The sequence below is a fragment of the Carlito syrichta genome, unplaced genomic scaffold (genome assembly GCF_000164805.1).
Source record: "Carlito syrichta isolate Samal-C Ts95f unplaced genomic scaffold, Tarsius_syrichta-2.0.1 Scaffold130732, whole genome shotgun sequence".
NCBI lineage: Eukaryota > Metazoa > Chordata > Mammalia > Primates > Tarsiidae > Carlito > Carlito syrichta.
The window spans coordinates 168,639-187,805 of record NW_007074828.1 but is presented as its reverse complement, the minus strand read 5'-3'; the positions used below and the strand labels follow the sequence as shown (position 1 = coordinate 187,805).

At 55.5% G+C, this 19,167-nt stretch overlaps 1 protein-coding gene across 1 annotated transcript in view; it reads right to left on the bottom strand.

Annotated features, from left to right (window-relative positions):
* QSOX2 (quiescin sulfhydryl oxidase 2) overlaps positions 1 to 19,167 on the bottom strand; it is a 69,561-nt gene that overhangs the window by 43,310 nt on the left and 7,084 nt on the right. The window contains exons 6-12 of the mRNA XM_021708124.1: positions 18,025 to 18,112; positions 15,876 to 16,001; positions 10,529 to 10,646; positions 7,748 to 7,884; positions 6,946 to 7,055; positions 6,305 to 6,338; positions 5,057 to 5,213 (exon numbers count right to left, since the gene is read on the bottom strand). Of these exons, the coding sequence (XP_021563799.1) occupies positions 5,057 to 5,213; positions 6,305 to 6,338; positions 6,946 to 7,055; positions 7,748 to 7,884; positions 10,529 to 10,646; positions 15,876 to 16,001; positions 18,025 to 18,112 (770 nt within the window). The remainder of the gene's footprint in view (positions 1 to 5,056; positions 5,214 to 6,304; positions 6,339 to 6,945; positions 7,056 to 7,747; positions 7,885 to 10,528; positions 10,647 to 15,875; positions 16,002 to 18,024; positions 18,113 to 19,167) is intronic.

The following is a 19,167-nucleotide window of genomic DNA, read 5'->3' as shown; positions in this document are numbered from 1 at the left end:
GCCTGTAGTTCCAGCTACTTGGAAGGCTGAGGCGGAAGGATCACCTGAGCCCAGTAGATCGAGGCTGCGGTGGCCGTGAGTGTGCCACTGCACTCCAGCCTGGACGACAGAGTGAGACTCCAACTCAAAAAAAAAATACACACAAAGGCCACCGGGGCCCTTTATGAAAGGGTGATGGTTTCACACTCTCCAGGGAACACAGATTTCATTTTTTGTAGAAACGAGGTCTCACTATATTGCCCAGGCTGCCTGTGGAGGACACGGGCAGACTCCATGTGTCCTGTGACCTGGCACCTGGGACTTTGCCAGGTCAGCATTGGAAGTGTCTCCCACCCGAACTCTGTGTGTGTGCAAGTCTGGAATGAGTTCCTCTCTTAACACTGAGAAGCCAGAGGCCCTGAATGGGAAAAAACTGAGTCCTAAAGGGATCAGTACCATGACACAGATGTCCCTAGGTTCGGTACACTGCCCATGAAGTCTGGACTTCCCATTCAAGAAGGGACCTTCTAATTCAAGAAGTAGCTTTTCTCTAAATAAAGATTCATGTTTATCTGATAAAAAAAGAAGTAAATTGGAAAAAGGTGAGTGGATGGGTGGATGGTTGGATAGATGGATGATAGTAGCTATGAAGGCTGGGTACGGTGGTTCATGCCTGTAATCCCAGCACTTTGGGAGGCTGAGGTGGGAGAATTGCTTAAGCCCAGCAGTTTGAGACTCACCTGGGCAACATTTTTTTTAATTAGCTGGGCATGGTGGTGCATGCCTGTAGTTCCAGCTACTTGGGAGGCTGAGGCAGAAGGATCACCTGAGCCCAGAAGGTCAAGGCTGAAGTGAGTCATGATTGTGCCAATGCAGTCCAGCCTGGAAACGGAGTTGGACACGGACTCAAAAAAAAAAAAAAAAAAAAAAAAAAAAAAAGGAGATAGGTAGATGATTGATTGATCAATAGATAGATAAAGATAAATAGATAGAGGGAGAAGATGAGGAGGAAAAAGATAGAGAGCAAGAGAGGGAGGGAGACACTGCTATAGGATGTGGAAAGTAACTTCTGAGAGGTCCAATCACAGTGTAAGTGAGCCTCATCTCAGAAAATCCTAACCATGTTGGAAGCTAGAAAACAGACCTGAAATCTACTTTCTTCTATAAAAGAACTACTTGCTGGGCTCAGCTGAGCTTATCTGAAAGCCACTTGCCCAAGTGCACAGAAGATATGACAAAAATACTGAAACTAGAGAAACAACACACTCCTCATCAGGACACTCCTGTTCTTAAACCCAGGTATGTTGAGAGATGTCCATTAAGATGGTTTCTAGCAAGTCCCTTTGAGCACAAGCTGAAATACACTGTTACACTGGAGTTTGGAAATAATCCTTCCTAATGAAGCACGCATACTGTCCATCTTTCTGACACTAGGAAGATCCACTTCAGGTCCCCACTGTGGTCCAGAGACAGTCTCCAGAGACAGGTGGATGAAGGCTAGGTTTCAAGTTGTCCAGTCTGTGGCTTTGACTAGGACAGTGGCCGTGGCTGAAGTGCTGCTCTGGGTGAGGGGTGAATTGCAGGAATCCCAGCCAGCCTGCCCTCTCCCCTGGGACTATACCAGAGCCCGTGAGTGGCTTGTGGAGGTGGCTCCTTCTAGTAGATGTCAATGCTGCAGTGGCTTGTCCTTCAGGTCTATGAAGATCAGTTGCCCTGGCCCCGATGAGTATTCAAGTTCTTCTCCTGAAGTGATCTCGCGAGCCAACTCATAGGTCCCCTACCCCCACCCTGTGAGGCCCCCTGCCAGATAGGGCCCAAGGATCTGCCGGGCTATTTCATTTTCAGGATTGGTCTTTTCTTTACTTCTTTTCCATAGGAAATCTCCTCCTCCTCCTCCTCCTCCTCCTCCTTCTTCTTCTTCTCCTCCTTCTTCTTCTTCCGGATTGGTCTTTTCATTACTTCTTTTCCATAGGCAATCTTCTTCTTCTTCTTCTTCTTCTCCTTCTCCTCCTCCTCCTCCTCCTCCTCCTCTTCCTCCTTCTTCTTCTCCTCCTCCTCCTCCTGAATCGGGGTCTCACTCTGTCATCCAGGCTGGAGTGCAGTGTCACCATCACAGCTCACCACAGCCTCAACCTCCTAGGCTCAGGCGATCCTCCTCCCTCAGCCTCCTGAGTAGCTGGGACTACAGGTGCATGCCACCATGCCTGGCTAATTGTTAAAAATTTTTGTAGAGATAAGGTCTCACTCTTGCCCAGACTGGTCTCAAACTCCTAGGCTCAAGTGATCCTCCCACCTCGGCCTCCCAAAGTGCTGGGATTACGGGCATGAGCTATGGCACCCAGCCTGGGAAATTCTCTTTATGCTTGAATCAACAGTAATTTCCAAGATTGTTCTAGAAAAGCAAGACTCCTCAAGAGGGAACTTGGAGGCCTGTTTGGAGCACTGGGCTTCCCTGCAGAAGCAACAACCCTGCAGGAGTCACCTGCTGACATTTGTGAACAACCCTATGGGTCATTCCATACTGGATGGTCCTCCCAGAAAGCAGGCTCTCATTTGTTCTGGAAGGAGGCAGCTTAGGCCTTGCTGCCTATGCCAGGACCTAGTCATTGTTCCTGAAAATAGGGGTGCCCCAGGGATCCTAACAAACTCCCTGGAGACAAGGAAAAGTTCACAGCCCCAGAAGCAATCAGCTGTACCTGGTCTTCTTGAGACGAGGTCTTACCATGTTACCCAGGCTGGTCTCAAACTCCTAGGCTCAAGCAATCCCTCTGCCTCAGCCTCCCAAAGTGCTGGGATTATGGGTGTGAGCCACTGTGCCTGGCTACATGCCTTTTCTTGACTGGCTGACCTCTGGACCTCACCCCAAATGACATTTTATGTCTGTGTCCTGACATCACTTTGGGTCCAGGCCCCTTCAAGAACCTGATGAGAGCGGTGGGTCCTCTGTCCAGAAAATTGCAGTCAGAACCAATATTCAGTTGCTGGAAAGGAGTCATTGTCCAGCCCAGGCCTGTGTCATAACCATGGCAGATGGCTCTTCTGGGTGACCAGTCCACCCTGGGAAAGTCCAGGTCTCCTGAAGGCTCTTGCTGTCATGCCTGCCTGTGCATTGTCATACACACAGCATTTATGAGGACATCTAAGCATTTGTATCTTTGTAGTTCCAGAAAACATCCCTAGGGGCTGCCCCTTAGGGCCATCGCTGACAGAACAGCTAAGGAGTCATGCAGGATCCTCCTGGTAAGCTTAATAGAGACCAAATCCACCACCTGGTCTCTCTCCACACCTGGAGGATGGGCTTGAGGGTCTGAGTCTGTCCCTGGGGGTGACTTTCTGCCCCATGAACCCTCAGCCCTGGGCGGGTCCTCCACCCAGCGGTTCTGGCCTCCTTCCCCATCCTCCTCAGCTCGCCTAAGGGACCTAGCCTGTCCACGGGCCACCAAGAGCACTTGGCCTGGGGAAGGGGCCGCCTGACCTGCAGACTGGGGACATGGGAGTGTGGCTGCACTCCTGCTGTCACCCAGCATTTCTTTGGAGTCTTGGCCCCTGATGGGGGTCTCCGCCAAGCAGGCTTGCCTGCCCAGGGAGCCAGCTGCAGGTGAAGTGGCCTGCAGGGCCCCTTCTGGGTCCACTAAGAGGTGCCCCTGGCACTCTACTCTCTCAAAGTTCTGCACCCCTTCCCAGGGCTCAACCCAATAGCCCAGGGCCTCCTTGAGGGCCCCCTCAGCCCAGGACGCTGTGCTCAAAGGGGGAACCCGGTCTCCCCATGGAATGCCACATAGCATGTCCATATTGCCAGCTACCAACAACCTTGGCAGACCCTCCTCGGCCACACAGGTCACTCTGGATGGAGTTGGGGGCTTCACCAATGGCCTTGGAAGCCCATCGGGGGCACTGTCTGCCCCCTCACACAAAAGGACTGGTTTAGCCCACTGGCTGCCTCCAGCCTCCTTCCCTACCACAGAACTCAATTTATCCAGCCTGTCCCCCAGACAGAACCCCAACTCCTGGGGTCCCGGGAACAGGACCTCCAGCAGACTCTCCTCAGACAAGGAGGACAAGTCCTCGGTGGTGATTGTAGCATCTTTCCTGAAGGGGCTCAGGGATCCCCCGGGAAGCATGACTTCCTCGGGAGGGGGTGGAAAAGGGAGGTCTTCTGAGTTTGGGTTGGCGTCTTGGATGTCTCTCTTTGCTTGGGATGTGGGGGATGGTGGGGGGAGGCAGGCCTCCCTGAGGATGGGGGAAGGGAAGTCAGTGCTGCTGTAAGACAGCACCTCATCCACGGGAGATAGGATCTCGGTCAAGTCGTCACCAGCAAGCGGACAGTGAGCTTCCTCCAGGACAGTGGGGCCTCCTTTCGCATCAGGTCCTGGTGCCCAGCTCTCAGCTGCTGGGGGTGCCAGCCTGCCAGGGTCCCCAGAAGGAGCCTGCGGGGTCACAAGGACCTCAGACCCAGGCACAGCCTGTAGGGGTTTCCTTGTGGAGGACAGGCTCAGGCCAGTGTCCCAGGGCCCCTCCCTGCAGCCAGTGCAGGCCCGCAAAGGCCCTGTCTCTCCTCCTCTGCCAAAATCCAATGCTTTGAAGTCAGAGGTCCCCAAAGAACAGGACAGTGGCGAGTCTTGGGATGGGAGCACCATGTAGGATGCCTCAGGGGATGTCCGTTTGGCTTTTCCTGTACTTGATTCCCCTATCAGTCTCTCACAGGTTCCAGAAGCTTCCTGCCCCTCCCCAGGGCCCAGGGAGGGAAGCGCCTCATGGGGCTTCCCCCTGTCTTCAGGGTGGGAGGAGCTCTCTGAAGCTGATTCAGTGCCACCACCAGGTTCCAGCAGGTTCTCCTCGATGTCCTCATCCCAAACTTTGCTGGAGGCCTCTGATAGCTCTGACCCTGACCTTGGAGAGGAGGCATCTGGGAGAGGCAACAGCCGGCCTCCCCACAGGAGGCTCTGATCTGGCTCCAGATCTCCTGCCATAGCCTCATCCGTGGAGGAGACACTCAGAGGACTGGGTCTGCTGCTCTCAGGCCCCTGCTGGGTCACCTGTCCTCCACCCCCGGGAATACCACCTGGCGGAGGCTCACCCTGGGGAGGCAGGCCCAGTTCCTCCCAGGAGTTCTGAGCCGAGAACTCTCTGGACCAGTGGAGGTCTTTGTCTAGGATGTCTTCGTCTTCTGCACTGGACAGGGAGATGGAGCTCTCAGAAAGCTGGACCAGTGTGGCAGTGGCTTTCTGGAACTCCTGGAGCGAGGGACAGGACAGGTCACTCCCAGAGCCAGCTGAGGAGGGATGGGACGACGCTGGGGCTTCTGCAGATCTTGAGCAGGTCCCGGAAGCAGACTCAGAGGCTGGGTCGATGAAAGGAGGAGGCTGGGGCAGAGGGCTGCTCTGGCACTGGGCAGAGGGTACCACCTCCTCAGGGGGCCCAGGGGCTGCCAAGAGATGATGAGTTTGGGGATGTTCAGCATGTGTCACGCTCTGCACCTTGGACCCTACCCACATCCCACAGTCCCAGAGCCAGTGTTCAGGACCAGAGAAACACCCCAAATAGAGGCAGAAAAAGTGTGGATGGTGCCAACGTGTTTGATACCCCTCCATCCCACTTTTTAAAATAGTGACAAGGTCTTGCTATGTTCTCCAGATGGTCTCAAACTCCTGCCCTCAAGTGATTCTCCCTGCGGCTTCCCAAAGTGCTGGGATTACAGGCATGAGCCACTGTACCCAGCCAGCTCCTTTGATTTCAGCTCAGTGGTTAATGACATCCCCCTCTAACTCCCAGGCAAAGAATCATGTGCTGACATCTGATTCCCAGGCTGGGGGCCCAGCTCACAGCGCTGCTGTTCAAGGACTTTGCCTTGTTTTGTTTTCATCTGAGATATGAATAGAGCCAGGCACGGTGGCTCATGCCTGTCATCCCAGCACTCTGGGAGGCCGAGGTGAGAGGATTGCCTGAGCCCAAGGGGTTCGAGACCAGCCTGGGCAACTTGGCGAGACCTAGTCTCTACAATAAATCAAAAAATTAACTGGGCATGATTGTGCGCTTCTGTAGTTCCAGCTACTTGGGAAGCTGAGGCAGAAGGATCACCTGAGCCTAGCAAGTTGAGGCTGCAGTGACCTTGAATGTACCACTGCACTCCAGACCAGGTCACAGAGTGAAATTTTAAAAAGAGAGAGAGAGAGATGACAGAGAACTAATCAGACAGAGAACTGACCAACAGTCACTGACCTCCCACTTGGTGACCCTGTGTTAGGGGCTTACGGGCAGAGTCACCCATAAGTGGTACCCAGGTAGTGGGTAGGGCAGGGCTGTGTGCTGTGGGGAAAAGCCTGACCTTGATGTCACAACTGGTCTTGGATAACCCTTGACTGGGGATTCAATGGCCAGGGAGGGATTGGAGGGGGTGGGGGGCATCACCTGGGAGGCCAGTCAGCCGGGCAGCTTCCAGCCAGGCCAGGGAGATGTTGGAGTCCTCCTGCTGACAGGCCTCTCTGCTGTAAGTACATTCATGGAGGATTCTGGAGCACCCTCCCAAGAGGGAACCTGGTCCTCCCCAGCCTCCACCCAGGGCTCACTCTTCCACCATCTGAGGTGACACTTAGAGCACAGGGCTCTGGGAGTTTGCCTCTGGGGGTATCTGGTCTCAGTCACCACTACATCAGATATCAAATGCGGGGTTCTGCCACCCCCAGAGGGCTTGGTTTGGAAGGGCTGGGAGCCTTGGCAGCCTCTTGTGCTGACCTCACAGATGGACCTTGGGCCAACTCATGGGTGTTATCCTTGTTTCCAAAGGACTCGGGAAGGCCTGGGAGTGGAGGGTGCACGGTTGGGCCCCAGCTGGGACAAGAAGTGTCAGGAGGGAGGGAGGGTCTCGGCAGAGACAGAACAGGGAGTGTTGGCCCAACCTATCTCCACGTCTCAGTGCCCACCCCTGCCCAGGGGTCCCAACAGCTTTGGACAGCCCGAGTCACGCACCTCTGCTCCTCTGACTGCCGGTCCTCTATTTCCTGGGGCTCCTCCATGGGGCTCCTGGCCAGGTCCAGCCCCATTTCCAACCTCTCTTGGCTCATGCTGCCTTCAGCCATCTGCTGGAGACATGTTGGAGAAATGACACAGTTGGGTGTGGCCTCTGCCAGGTCTGTCCACACCTCTTAGTTACAAATGGGGCTTCTGTGTGTTCTATGACCATGGTTAAGGAACAAAGACCACTCCTGGCTGGGTGTGGTGGCTCAGGCCTGTAATTCCAGAACTTTGGGAGGCCAAGGAGGGAGGATTGCTTGAGCCCAGGAGTTCGAGACCAGCCTAGGTAACATAGTGAGACCTCGTCTCTACAAAAACATCAAAAAATTAGCCAGGTGTGGTGGTGCGTGCCTGTAGTCCCAGCTTCTCAGGAGGCTGAAGTGGGAGGCTCTCTTGAGCCCAGGAGTTCAAGACCAGACTAGACAACATAGTGAGACCTTGTCTCTACAAAACAAACAAACAAAAAAGCCATCCCCTAAGAGGGCCGTGGAGACCCCCAGTCCCCAGATACCCCCCTCTTAGTGAGCTCCAAAGACCCATCAATGTGCCATGGCCCTGCCACCGTGAGAAAGACCGTCTTTTTTTCTGTCCAGGTGCTGAGTCTTGGGGTGAGGCCCAGAAAATTGGCAAATCTCAGAATCAAACGAATCTACCAGGAAAGGCCTCAGAGTTCTCCCATTCTATAACACCCTCATGAGGTGGATGAGACGCCAGGCCCCAACTGGTCCTACAGAAAGTGTGGCCACCCCCAACTCACCGTGGTTTCCGAGGTGCTACAAGGACCATCTTTACCCTGGGAGTGCTGGCTGTGTCCCCAGAAGCTCTGCTTGTGGCTGTTGGTGTAAGCCCGGGTCTTCTCTGCTGTGGAGGAACTGGGTTTAGCCAGAGGTTCTCCTGTGGGACAAAGGGACCATCAGTGCTGTAGGGCACAGATGTGGGGACAGAGGGATCCTCTCCCAGGAATTCTAAAGCCACGTGAAAAATAATCTTAAAATTAAAACGGGCCAGGTGCAGCGGCCCAAGCCTGTAATCCCAGCACTTTGGGAGGCCTAGGTGGGAGAGTTGCCTGAGTTCAGGGGTTCAAGACCAACCTGGGCAACTTGGAAAGACCTCATTTCGATACTAAATCAAAAAAATAGCCAGGTGTGGTGGCACACACCTGTAGTTACAGCTACTTGAAAGACTGAGGCAGAAAGATCACCTGAGCCCAGCAGGTCAAGGCTGTGGTGGCCGTGAACGTGCCACTGCACTCCAGTGTGGGTGACAGAGTGAGACTCCAACTCAAAAAAAAAATTTCAAAATGGACACAACACTTTTTTGTAGCATCCAGTTCAGATGAGGACATAGACATATCTGTTAGTCTGCTCCTAAAATCACCCTTTTGCTGGATAGTTAGTGATATGAAGTCCCAGAATAAAACTTATAGAAAAATCATCAATGGGCCAGGTGCAGTGGCTCAGATCTGTAATCCTAGCACTTTGGGAGGCCAAGGTAGGAGGATAACTTGAGTCCAGGAGTTCGAGACCAGCCTGCGCAACATAGCACTACTTCGTCTCTACGAAAAGCATAAAAATTAGCTGGGTGTTGTGGCATGTGCCTATAGTCCCAGCTACTCAGGAGACTGAGGAGGGAGGATCGCCTGAGTCTAGGAGGTCAAGACTGTGGTGAACTGGAATCGTGCCACTGCACTCCAGCCTGGGTGACAGAGTGAGACTCTGTCTCAAAAAAAAGAAGAATCATTTGAGATTTAGCGGTCTCTTGCCTACTCTGGGGAAGAATTCCCTCATGTGGCCAGAAAACTCTTTGCCAGAACTGGTTCTTTCCCCTCGGGACCCCTTCGGTCTAGGACACTGGTGGGAGGCAGGGTGGTGGTGCAGAAGGCCAGGCAGGACAGGCCTCGGACAAGGCCAGGTCACATCAAGGTCACACCAAGATCACCCACAGCACAGCTAGAAGATCAGCAAAGTGGAGACACCGGGTTGGGGTGGGAGCCACAGCGGGCCTCTCTCAGGAGTACCCAGGGCCTTTACCTTAATGTTAAGTCACCATCTTCCTAGGTTGCCATTCTGCCCTGGCACCTCCCAAGACCATTCAGCCTAAAGAAACTGGAGCTGCTTGGCTGAAATCCAGTTGTATGGCAGCTCTGCCAACAGGAACACCTGCCCTCTTGTTCATGACCCTTGGTGAAGGTCAAGGTGATGGATGCCATGTGGGAAGGACCCTGGGCTACCCCAGTGACCACAATGCATCATCACCCAGGGAACCCCCGTAAGTGCAGTCTCATTTTCAGACAGACTGGGGTCAGACAGACCCAGGGGGAATCCCAGAATGCCCACTAATGAGCTTTGTGATCATGGTCTTGTCTCTTAAGCTCTCCAGGCTTCCGTCTCCTCATGGGCAGAATGGGTATAATGAGTGAATCCACCTCGAGAGGCAACGAGGGCTCATGAGGCGGGTGCTGGTGCTTGATTGGCCCTCAGAACAGTGCCAGCTGATATACAGGGCCCCAGAGCAAGGGAGGCTTCAGGCTGAACACATGTCTGTGATAGTCACAGAGCCTGAATGGCAGCCTGCCAGGTCTGACTCAGGAGAAGGAAGAAGGTCATAGAAACGTGGGCTGGCTCCTCTGTACCCATCAGTGCCACCTGGCCTCTCCAGGTAGCCCCACCTGCTGAGGTCTCCTGGGAAACCTCCATGTCATGAGCAATTCTACCTCCTCCCAGCTCAACTGCTTTGCCCTGAGGCTCGCTCTCTGGCCTCAACTGCAGGGACCCCTGAGTCAGCAGACTCTTGGGTATGAATGGTCTCCTTCCTGCTCCTGGGGGTGGATATGGGCAGAGGGAGACTTCTGAATTCTGCACCCAGGGCTGGACAGGGGTCTCCAAGGTGGTATCTGAGCCTTGCTGTTTGTTCAACTGGCAGCAACCAGACACACCACCAGGACTTTCCGTGAGCATGTTTCCCCCTTGCCCCCCAGATGCAGATCAGGGCTCAGCTCTCCGCGAGGCCCTGAGTCAAGTGTGCAGCTCAGAAAGAGAGAAACACAACACACACGAAAACCTCCCACTCTGAGAAAGCCACTCTGGCAGTGCTGGCTTGCGACCACTTGAAAACCAGCTCCAGGCCGGGCATAGTGGCTCACACTTGTAATCCCAGCACTTAGGGAGGCTGAGCCGAGAGAACTGATTGAGCCCAGGACTTCAAGACCAGACTGGGCAATGTAGCAAGACGCTGTCTCCAAAAAAAAAATCCGCTCCAGATAAACAAACTTGTGATAAAACCAGCCAGAGCGAGTCATGAGTTTTAATTTTCCCAGAAGAGTCACCACTTCAGCTCCTATAAGAGATGGAGCCGGCTAGTCTTCTGCCTGTGAAGGGGTCTGTGGCCAAGGAGGGGGTCCACCAGAGCCCATCCTCCTCTCGTCTCCTCATGTGCCTCTCCGTCCTGGTCTGGCAGCTTGGCTCCAGCTTTGGACAGGTTCCACTGGGCTTGGGGGACGCTTCCCCCAAGAGCCCCGTGCCGTTTTCAGGGGGCTTACCTGGGTGTGGCTCCTTCACATTCCGAGACCCACACTGGGCTGCGGACACTCTCCCTTCCACCTCCTCAACCTGCATCAGTGACATGGGGTGGGGAAGAACACTGTGTGTGTCAGAGCCCTGCAGAGGAGGCACCAGGGGCAGAGACTGACAAGGACCCAGCACCACAGGATCCAAGGACATGCTGGTGCCTGGGGATCCCAACAGAGACGGAGTCATAGATTGGCAGAATGGGGGGGTGTGTCCCAAAATAAGCAGTACTGAGGAAGGGGCTTCTGGGGAGTTTTCGTACAGGAAAGGCTGGGCCTTGCAGCTGTCCAACGTCCAGGGAGCTCACATGCTGAAGGCCTGGCTGGGAGACACAGGGCTGTTCTCCAGCTTCTGAAAGACACATGGTCCCAGGAATCACCAGCGTTGACCAGAGACTGAGGCCGCGGAGGGGAAGTGACAAGGTGGGGACAGAACAGGGCACACTACCAGGCCAGGTGACAGCCAGGGCCCTCCTGGGGTGTTGAGGGCTGGTGGGGGCTGATAGTTAGGGGTAGGGTGGGAGCGTTGCCACACACTGGGCTGCTCCTGGCAGGACAGAGCACAAACAAGCTAACCTCACAGGAGATGGGCGGTCCTGGGGGCCATGTCAGGCTCTCTCCCCCACCACGTATTCTTCCTGGAGGTCCGAGGGCCCGCTCGGCCCCAAGCTAGGGAAACTCGGCTCCTGAGCTGAGGACAGGGTGGGCCCTACCTAGTTTTCCCAGCGGCTCCTGGCAGGCCTGCACTTGGTGGAGGGTCTAGGGGTGACTCTGACAGCTCTCCCCATCAGGAGTCCTCCAAGAGCAGGAGAGCCTGTCTGGGTGGCCTCCCAGCCAGCACACTCTCTCTCTGTGTCTCGGAAATGTTGGTCACGGTGTGCAGGGGTTGCCTCCCACCTGCAAGCCCACCACACATTCAGCTCTGGTGGGATACAGGGACAGGGAGGCCAGGGGCACCCCGGCACATGGGCATAGTAGGACAGAACTCAGGAGTGTCTGACCTCGATCCTGAAGCTGCCCCAAGTCTCCCAGAGCCCACTGAGAGACTGACCGTCTGTCCTTGGGCCGGCCACTGCTGCTGCCCAGTGACCTTGACCAACGTGGGTGCTGCTTTCCCCCAAAAGACTGGGGTAGCTGGACGTGTCCTCTTCCTGTGCTGGTTTCAGAGGCTGCAGGAGACCATCTGCATCCAAGGTTGTCTGGGAGGATTTCTCGTTCTGCTGCTCCATGGCAAGCCTACAAGGCCATGCAGGGGAGAGCTGACTGCTTGCCACCTGGGCAACACTGCACAAGCACCCTGTCCCTGGGAACAGCCTCACACCACAGTCACCATCTTCCTACACAGCTGTAGTCAGTGCCTTCCCTCCCCTGGCAGCTTCCCAAGCAGAACTTGTTGCCCACAAATGCAGCCATTGCTGTAGGGGACAAGGGGCCAGGCACAGCAGCAGGTGTGGTGGGTGGGGATGTCTGTCTGTCTCCCTGACGGGTGCTTCCTCAATAGCTTCTGCATGGAGACTGACCACCCATCCCGGGGCAGCACCTATGGATGTGCATGAGGGGCCCTGCCTGGAGCTCTGGAAGGCATGGGGCATTCCCAGGCCTGCTGCCAGGTTGCAAACACCCCCGTCCTAACCTTCCCAGGCCATACTGCCTGGGTAGCAAGAAACTGCTCCCCATACCCTCCCCACATTGCAGCATCAAGGCGGAGGTTCAGGAGCCATCAGGCTCCTGAACCCTCCTGGGCTAAGGCCAGCATCTGAGGACAGAACTGCCCAAGGACATTCCCCATGCCCTCACACGCCTGTTTGGCCTGCTTATCTTTCTTCCCAGGCACTGGGCACAGCTGGGCACAGCTCATTGTCTCCATCTAAGAGTGACCCTGAGCACTTTCCTCCCAGAATCACACACAGTCATGGGCGTGGGCAGGAGATTTGGGTTCAGAGATCCCAAGAGCCTGGAAACCGTGTCTCCAGAGACCCCTAAAGAAGAGAATGACTGACAGGTGGGGCTGGTCTTCTCCTGGGGCAGGACCTGGAGGTCACCTGCCACACTAGGTGTCCCTACACAGGCTCCCAAGGGACACAGGACAGTGCCCTCAGGGCTCTATGCAGAGCAAGGGGACTCTGAGCTGTCCCAGAACTGGGCTGAATAACACAGGAACAGAGACCCTGCTTATGACCTTTCAAAGGACTGAACTTCCCTTCCCCACAAATCCTCCCTGGCACATGGGATCCCAGGCCAGGATGCCCAGGGCCTCTGTCTGCTTTGTCCTGCTGTCCCTTGCTCCACTGGGAGCTACAGACACAAGTTCCCCAAGGCACCCCCACCCCAACACCCTCAGAACTTGGCTGAGCTTCTCTGGGGCAAATGAAGGTACGAAGTCTGCCCACTGCTCTTATGGCCTGACCTCCAGCAAAATAGTAAAGGCTGCTTTCTCCAGGGGTGGGTGACAGCAGAGTTGAAGTTCTTTTTTTTTTTGAGTTGGAGTCTCACTCTGTTGCCCAGGCTGGAGTGCAGTGGCATGCTCACAGCCACCCCAGCGTTGACCTGCTGGGCTCTAGCAATTCTTCCACCTCAGCCTTCCACGTAGCTGGAACTACAGGCTCACACTACCATGCCCGGCTAATTTTTTTTATTTATTGTAGAAAGGAGGTCTCACCAAGTTGCCCGGGCTGGTCTTGAACCCATGGGCTCAGGCAATCCACTCATCTCGGCCTCCCAAAGTGCTGGGATTAAAGGCTGAGCCACCGAGCCCGGCCTGAAGCTCTTCTTCAAACACACCTTGCTTCTCTCTAGTTTTTTCCTTCCTTCTTTCTTTCTTTCTTTCCTTCCTTCCTTCCTTCCTTCCTTTCGAGTCGGGATCTTATTCTGTCATCTAGGCTAGAGTGCAGCAGCATGATCGTGGCTCACTGCAGCCTTGGCCTCCTGGGCTCAGATGATCCTCCTGCCTCAGCCTCCTGAGTAGCTGGGACTATAGAAAGCATGCATCGCCATGTCCGGCTAATTTTATGACTTTGTGTGGCAACAAAGACTCATCGTGTTGCCCAGGTTGATCTGAAGCTACTGGCCTCAAGTGATCCTCCCGCCTCAGCCTCCCAAAGTGCTAGGATTACAGGCATGAGCTACTGTGCCTGGACCTCTCTAGTTTCTAACTTGTGAACAGGGACATTGCACTGCCGGCATGACAGCATAGCACGAGTGTCCCCAGGAGGACGGGCCAATCCTCAGTGCCTCTGTCAATCCCCTGGGCACCAACCCCCACCTACCTCTAGCCCTATAAGCAAACTCTCAGATAACAAGAGGTGACCATCAGCCTGGAAGTGTCCTGGCAGTCAGTGGCAGCATGGATGACAGATCTGTCCATGATGGATTTATCTGGAAACTGCTCCAGGAGAAAGCCAGAAGGCTGAGTAGGGGAGGCCTTCCCTTACTGCAGGGGGTCCCATCCCACTGGAAAAGAGCTACTGGACTCTCCCCAGGATGGGAAGATGATCCTGTGATGGCTGTCCCTCCTGCAAATGCACTGCCCCCCAGGTTCCTGCTTCTGGGGGTCTTCAGTTAGAGTCTGGTAGGCTGCTGGCCCCATGGTTGAGGCTCTGAGCAGAGATGGCCTCCTCAGCTCTCAAGGGCCAATTTCAGCAAGGAAAGAGCCGTTCCAGCATCAGAAAGCCAGGAATCCCTTGATGGGAAGAGCAGACACTGTTCCCAAAGCCATGCTCGTGGTCAGATGGCACTGGTCATCAACCCCTCCCCATGCCATAACTCATCCTGGACAGGGGCCCACTAATGAGGCCCTTTTGCCAAAAACCAAGGCTGATGACCATGTGGCCAGGTCTCAGAGGAGGCCAAGCCACCACCAGCAGTCAGAACAGCCCCCATGCCAGACCTGGGAGCTACCCACGGACCCCAAGACAGACCTGTCCACCACTCTGTCCCACCATGCCCTGCAGCCCTAGGAGGGTGGGCACATTGTTCCCAACTAGCAGGTCAGCCATGGGAGGGTGGGCACCTTGCCCACAACTAACAGGTGAGGAAACAGGCTCCGAGGACGAAAGCCCTGCCCGAGGCCACACTCCAGCCAACTGAAGATGAGAACATGCCAGCAGCTGCTCAAGTCCTCCCAAGGGGCAGAGCAGCTCTGGACTCTGCCCACATCCCACTGTGCCAGTAGGCTACCCTCCATGCCCTCAATGTCCCCCCTCATCCTTGCTGGTCAGCACCAGGGCCAGAGCCCACCACCCTGTGCCCAACTCACTGTGTGACTTTTGAGCTCGAAGGACTTCTCTGGGGCCAAAGACTGGTAGGGCTGGTGGGGCTGCTGGGTCTGAGTAGTGTCAGGGGACACAAGGAGCCCCGTGCTAGCCCCTCCGGCTGCTGGTTTGTCTCAGAGCCTCCCTCCCAGGCAGCCTTAACTTCATGGCTGGAATTCTACGAGAAACAGCACAAGGTGGGCTTGTGTGGCCACCCTGGCCTATCTCCTCTATGGAAAAGTAGGCAGGGGGCTTCCTGCGGCAGTGGCCGTGATGGGGCAGCCCATAGCACCTGGCCTCCATGCTCTCACCAGGGAGAGGTAGGCTAAAACGGAGTGTTCTGTTCTGGCAGGGGCCCTGCACCTCCGCTGACAGGTGCAGACAGGAGCCTCAGAGTGGGGAGACTTTGCCCAAGGCCAGCCAGAGCCCCCTGCGGTAAGCTCTGGAATCGGTGGTGGAGGGTGGTGCTTCAGAGAGCTGAGCTTGCTCAGTCTTGGTTCCCACCCTCAAGGTGAGCCCCCCTCCCCCCCACTCACAGAGGAGGTGCTCGGGTGAGCCTGGGACAGTCCACACAGACTTCTTACCATCCACCATGGAGAGGGCAAGCACCAAGGACACTCTTGATGCTAGGGGTCCCCCAGAGCTGGCTGCCCCAAGGAACCCCAGGCCTTCCTACCTTGGTCCCATGGAGATTCCTCACCCCTGTCCACCTCCACAGCTCTCTCCTCAACCCCAGTAAAGCCCCAGCTTCGCCTCCAGCTGTGACCTTACCCTCTCCTCCTCCCCCTGGGCTCCCCACCTGGGCTGGGGGCCCTCCTTCAATTCCCTCAGCCTGGAGCACCTTCTACAACTACCTGAAGTCTGGCTCCACCCCAAGACCAGGCCACAGCCACCCTATCCACCCCCAGCAGGTGGCCCCTCCTGCCCTCCGTCTGCCCCTGCAGGGTGCCCCTTTCTATCCAGGGCCACAAGCATTTTTTGCAAAGGACTTGCGCATTCACATGAAGCAGCCAGGGTGTGAGCATTTCCCAGGCTTTGCACTGAGCCCCTGCCCAGGGGAGCTCGCCTACCTGCGGCAGCTCTTGCAGGTGGGCCTCGGAATTCTGTGCTAAGAGGACGTCCTTCTGCTGCTGCAGGAGCAGTTTCCTGTCTCGGTGCATGAACAGGTGCAAGTTCTGCAGATGCTGAATCTCCCTCTAAACCAGCCAGAGAGAAGAAGCGTCAGTGAAACCCCCACCTTGGACAAGCTCATGCACGAAAGAGAAAAGGCTCATGGATAGGAAGGGGCATCTAGGGTGATAACCTGGCTCCTGCACTGTGCTGGGGCTTCCCTTTCCCTCCATGTGCCCCTTGCCCATCCTCCTCCTGGGCCCAGGTTTAGCTGACTTCCCCCAGGTTTAGCCAAGGAGACAGCAGGAGGCAGGAGGGAGGCTGGTAGCCTTACTCCCCAGGTACTCTGAGTGTGGCTGGCATGGAGTGGCTGTGCCTCCGCCCTCTGTGTCTCCAGGTTCTGGGCACTGCCCCACCTCCTTCTTTTATGAAGCTGTCCTCGACTGTTCTCTCTATTCCCTGCTTTATCCCTGGCAGACACACCCCTGGACGACTCCACCACGCATGGAGCACTTGCTCAGGTCTTTGTCCACCCACCCTGCCAGGTGGGAGACTTCATGGATCACATGAGGAACTAAAAGTCCTCAGAGCCGGGTGTCTCTTCCGGGCCCTGGTGGTCAGACTCCAGCCTCTACCACAGTATCTCTGTCATTCATACTTGGCCCGCTGTGGGCAGGTGTTCTGCCACTGGCCATGCCCAGGCCCTCCAGCCCAAGTTCCCCTGGCAGGGTCTGCTCTGCCAGCCTCCCTCCATGTCATGTGACAAGTGGACCCCTTCTAAGCCCTTGTGCAGTCAGAATGTCTCCTGTAGTGTCACTTGTGCTTTCTGTCCCTCCACATCTGAGCGAGCCCTTGGATCTGTGGCCTGTTGCCCCCAACCTAGAGGGCCCCATGCCACCACCCCAACACCACATGCATACAGGGCATCTAGCGCAGGGGTGAGAGCCCGGGTCTTCCGGTCAGCTCAAGGTCCTTCACTGCCCCCACTTCCCATCTGAGGGTCCCCAAGCAAGATAAGTCCCCCACCCCAGAGTCTCCATCTCTTTATCTCATCCAAGAGTGTTAACACCAGCCCCTGTCCCACAGCATGTGGAGACCAAAGTGAGGGTGCTCAGCATAGCAGCCCTGACCTGTGGGGAGCCAGGGACCCCAAGGGACAGAGTGAGGGGATGGTCCTCATCCTGATCCCAGGCTCTGCCCCCGACCCGCCCTCTCTGAGGCCTGCACAGCCCACTCAGGCAGCTGCCCCTTGGTCTCATGTGCACCCAGGGAGTCTGCTTCCTCTGGCTCCGGTGACAACATGGACACCAGCATAAAGTCAGCAGCAGTAGCTGATGGAGACCCCTCTGCCAGGCACAGCCAGAGATTATCCTGCTTAACCCTTCAAGCCCCGTGTATGTGCACATCAGGAATCTCCCCTTTATACAGATGAGGAAACGGGGCTCAGAGCAGAAAGCAAAGTCCTCTGAGGTTGTGCATGGGCACATGTCCACCCTGGGCAAATGCCGACTGCACTAAACCTCCCAAAATCTTTGTTATAGACACTGTTGTTCGTCCCCCGTTCGGTGAGGAAACTGAGGCTCGGAGAGGCAGAGCTCCTTGCCCCACCTGTCCGAGGCCACGTATAACAAGAGGCAGAACGTGGTCTGGAGCCAGGACCACAGGACCACAGGATCACACTTCACTCTGGCCATGACGTCCCCTCCCTGTGCACTGCAGAGTCCCATGTGGCCCTGGAAGGCCTAGGAATTCTCTCTCTCTCTCTTTGTTTTGAATCAGGGTTTCACTCTGTCACCCAGGCTCGACCTCCTGGGCTCAGGTGATCTTTCTGCCTCAGCCTCCTGAATAGCTGGAATTACAGGCACATACCACCACACCTGGCTAATTTTTTTTTTATAACCAGGTCTTGCTATGCTGCCCAGGTTGGTCTCAAACTTCTGGATTCAAGCAATCCTTCCACCTTGGCTTCCCAAAGTGCTAGGATTACAGGCATAAGCCACCGAGCCCAGTGGGCTCAGGAATTCTCTAACTGTGATGTTGGTAAATGTCCAGGTACCTGGACAGCAGGACCACCCACCCCCACTCACCCAGGTCCATGCTGGCCCTCACCTGCTCCTTCTCAAACATGCTGAGTGCTTGCTGCTGCTTCTTCACCAGGGTGGCCAGCGTGGCTTTGTCCCCCTTGCTCCCCAGACACCTGGGGGGAAGTGGCAAGATCACTGCCAATCTCGAGGGTCCATGCAAGTGGTACAAAAAGTCACAGGCACCCAGCCAGCCCCAGTCAACCACGTCAGCCTGGGATGCACTCCCACGAGGGAGGAAGTGATCATGTGTGGACAGGCTCTGGAGTCCTGGGGTGGCCCAGGAGCCCCAGCCCAGGATGTCACTCTTCCCACCCCTCGGGACCACTTTGAGTCTAAGAGACAGAGGTTGGCAGATAGCAGTACCCTCCCACCATGGAGACCTGGCCCAGGCCCGACCCAGGACCAAGTCCTCTGGAGAGGGAAGCAGGGTGATCACCCACATGTGTGCCCCCACCCCATCATGGAACACAACACCGACAGCCTGGCACGCCCACACACTACTGGAAAGGATTTGAACTGGAATAAGCTTTCTGGAGGCTAATTTGGCAGCATCAAGAGGCTTCCAAATGCAGTCTACAGACAAGGCGATTCTACTTCTAAGAATTTGCCTTAAGGAAAGTATCTTTCTGATGTTCATTAACAGTGACAAAAAGTTAGAAATACCCTAAAGACCCGCAATCGGGAACAGGCTAAAGTCCCAATATGCTGGGCACCCCGTGTGTAATAAAGGTTATGTGGTGAGGCAGAAAGGCTTTCCTGACATTTGAAATGAAAACTCAAGTTGCAAAACAGTACGTGCCGCTCGTTTCCAATGTTTCCATAGCCAAGTGTTTACCTTTTTCAAAAGCAACTGGCTAAATATACCGGAAAATATGTGCAGATTATCTCAGGGAGGTGGGACTACGGGGGAGGGGTATTTTTATTTATTTGTTTTTTGGGTATTTTACTGCCATATCTAAGTTTCGGCAAACATCGATTACTATTTGGATCAGCACATTTTCTCTTCCAAAACGCGTGGCCCTGGCGTGGGGGAGGGCTTGTTCCAGCGAAGCCGTGACCAAGGATTGTGGCCCTGGCGAAGGGGCGGGGCCCGGAGGGGGCGGGGCCCGGAGGGGGCGGGGCCTGCTCCGCACGCGTGCGCTCACCCTCGCTGCTGGTCCAGCCAGGC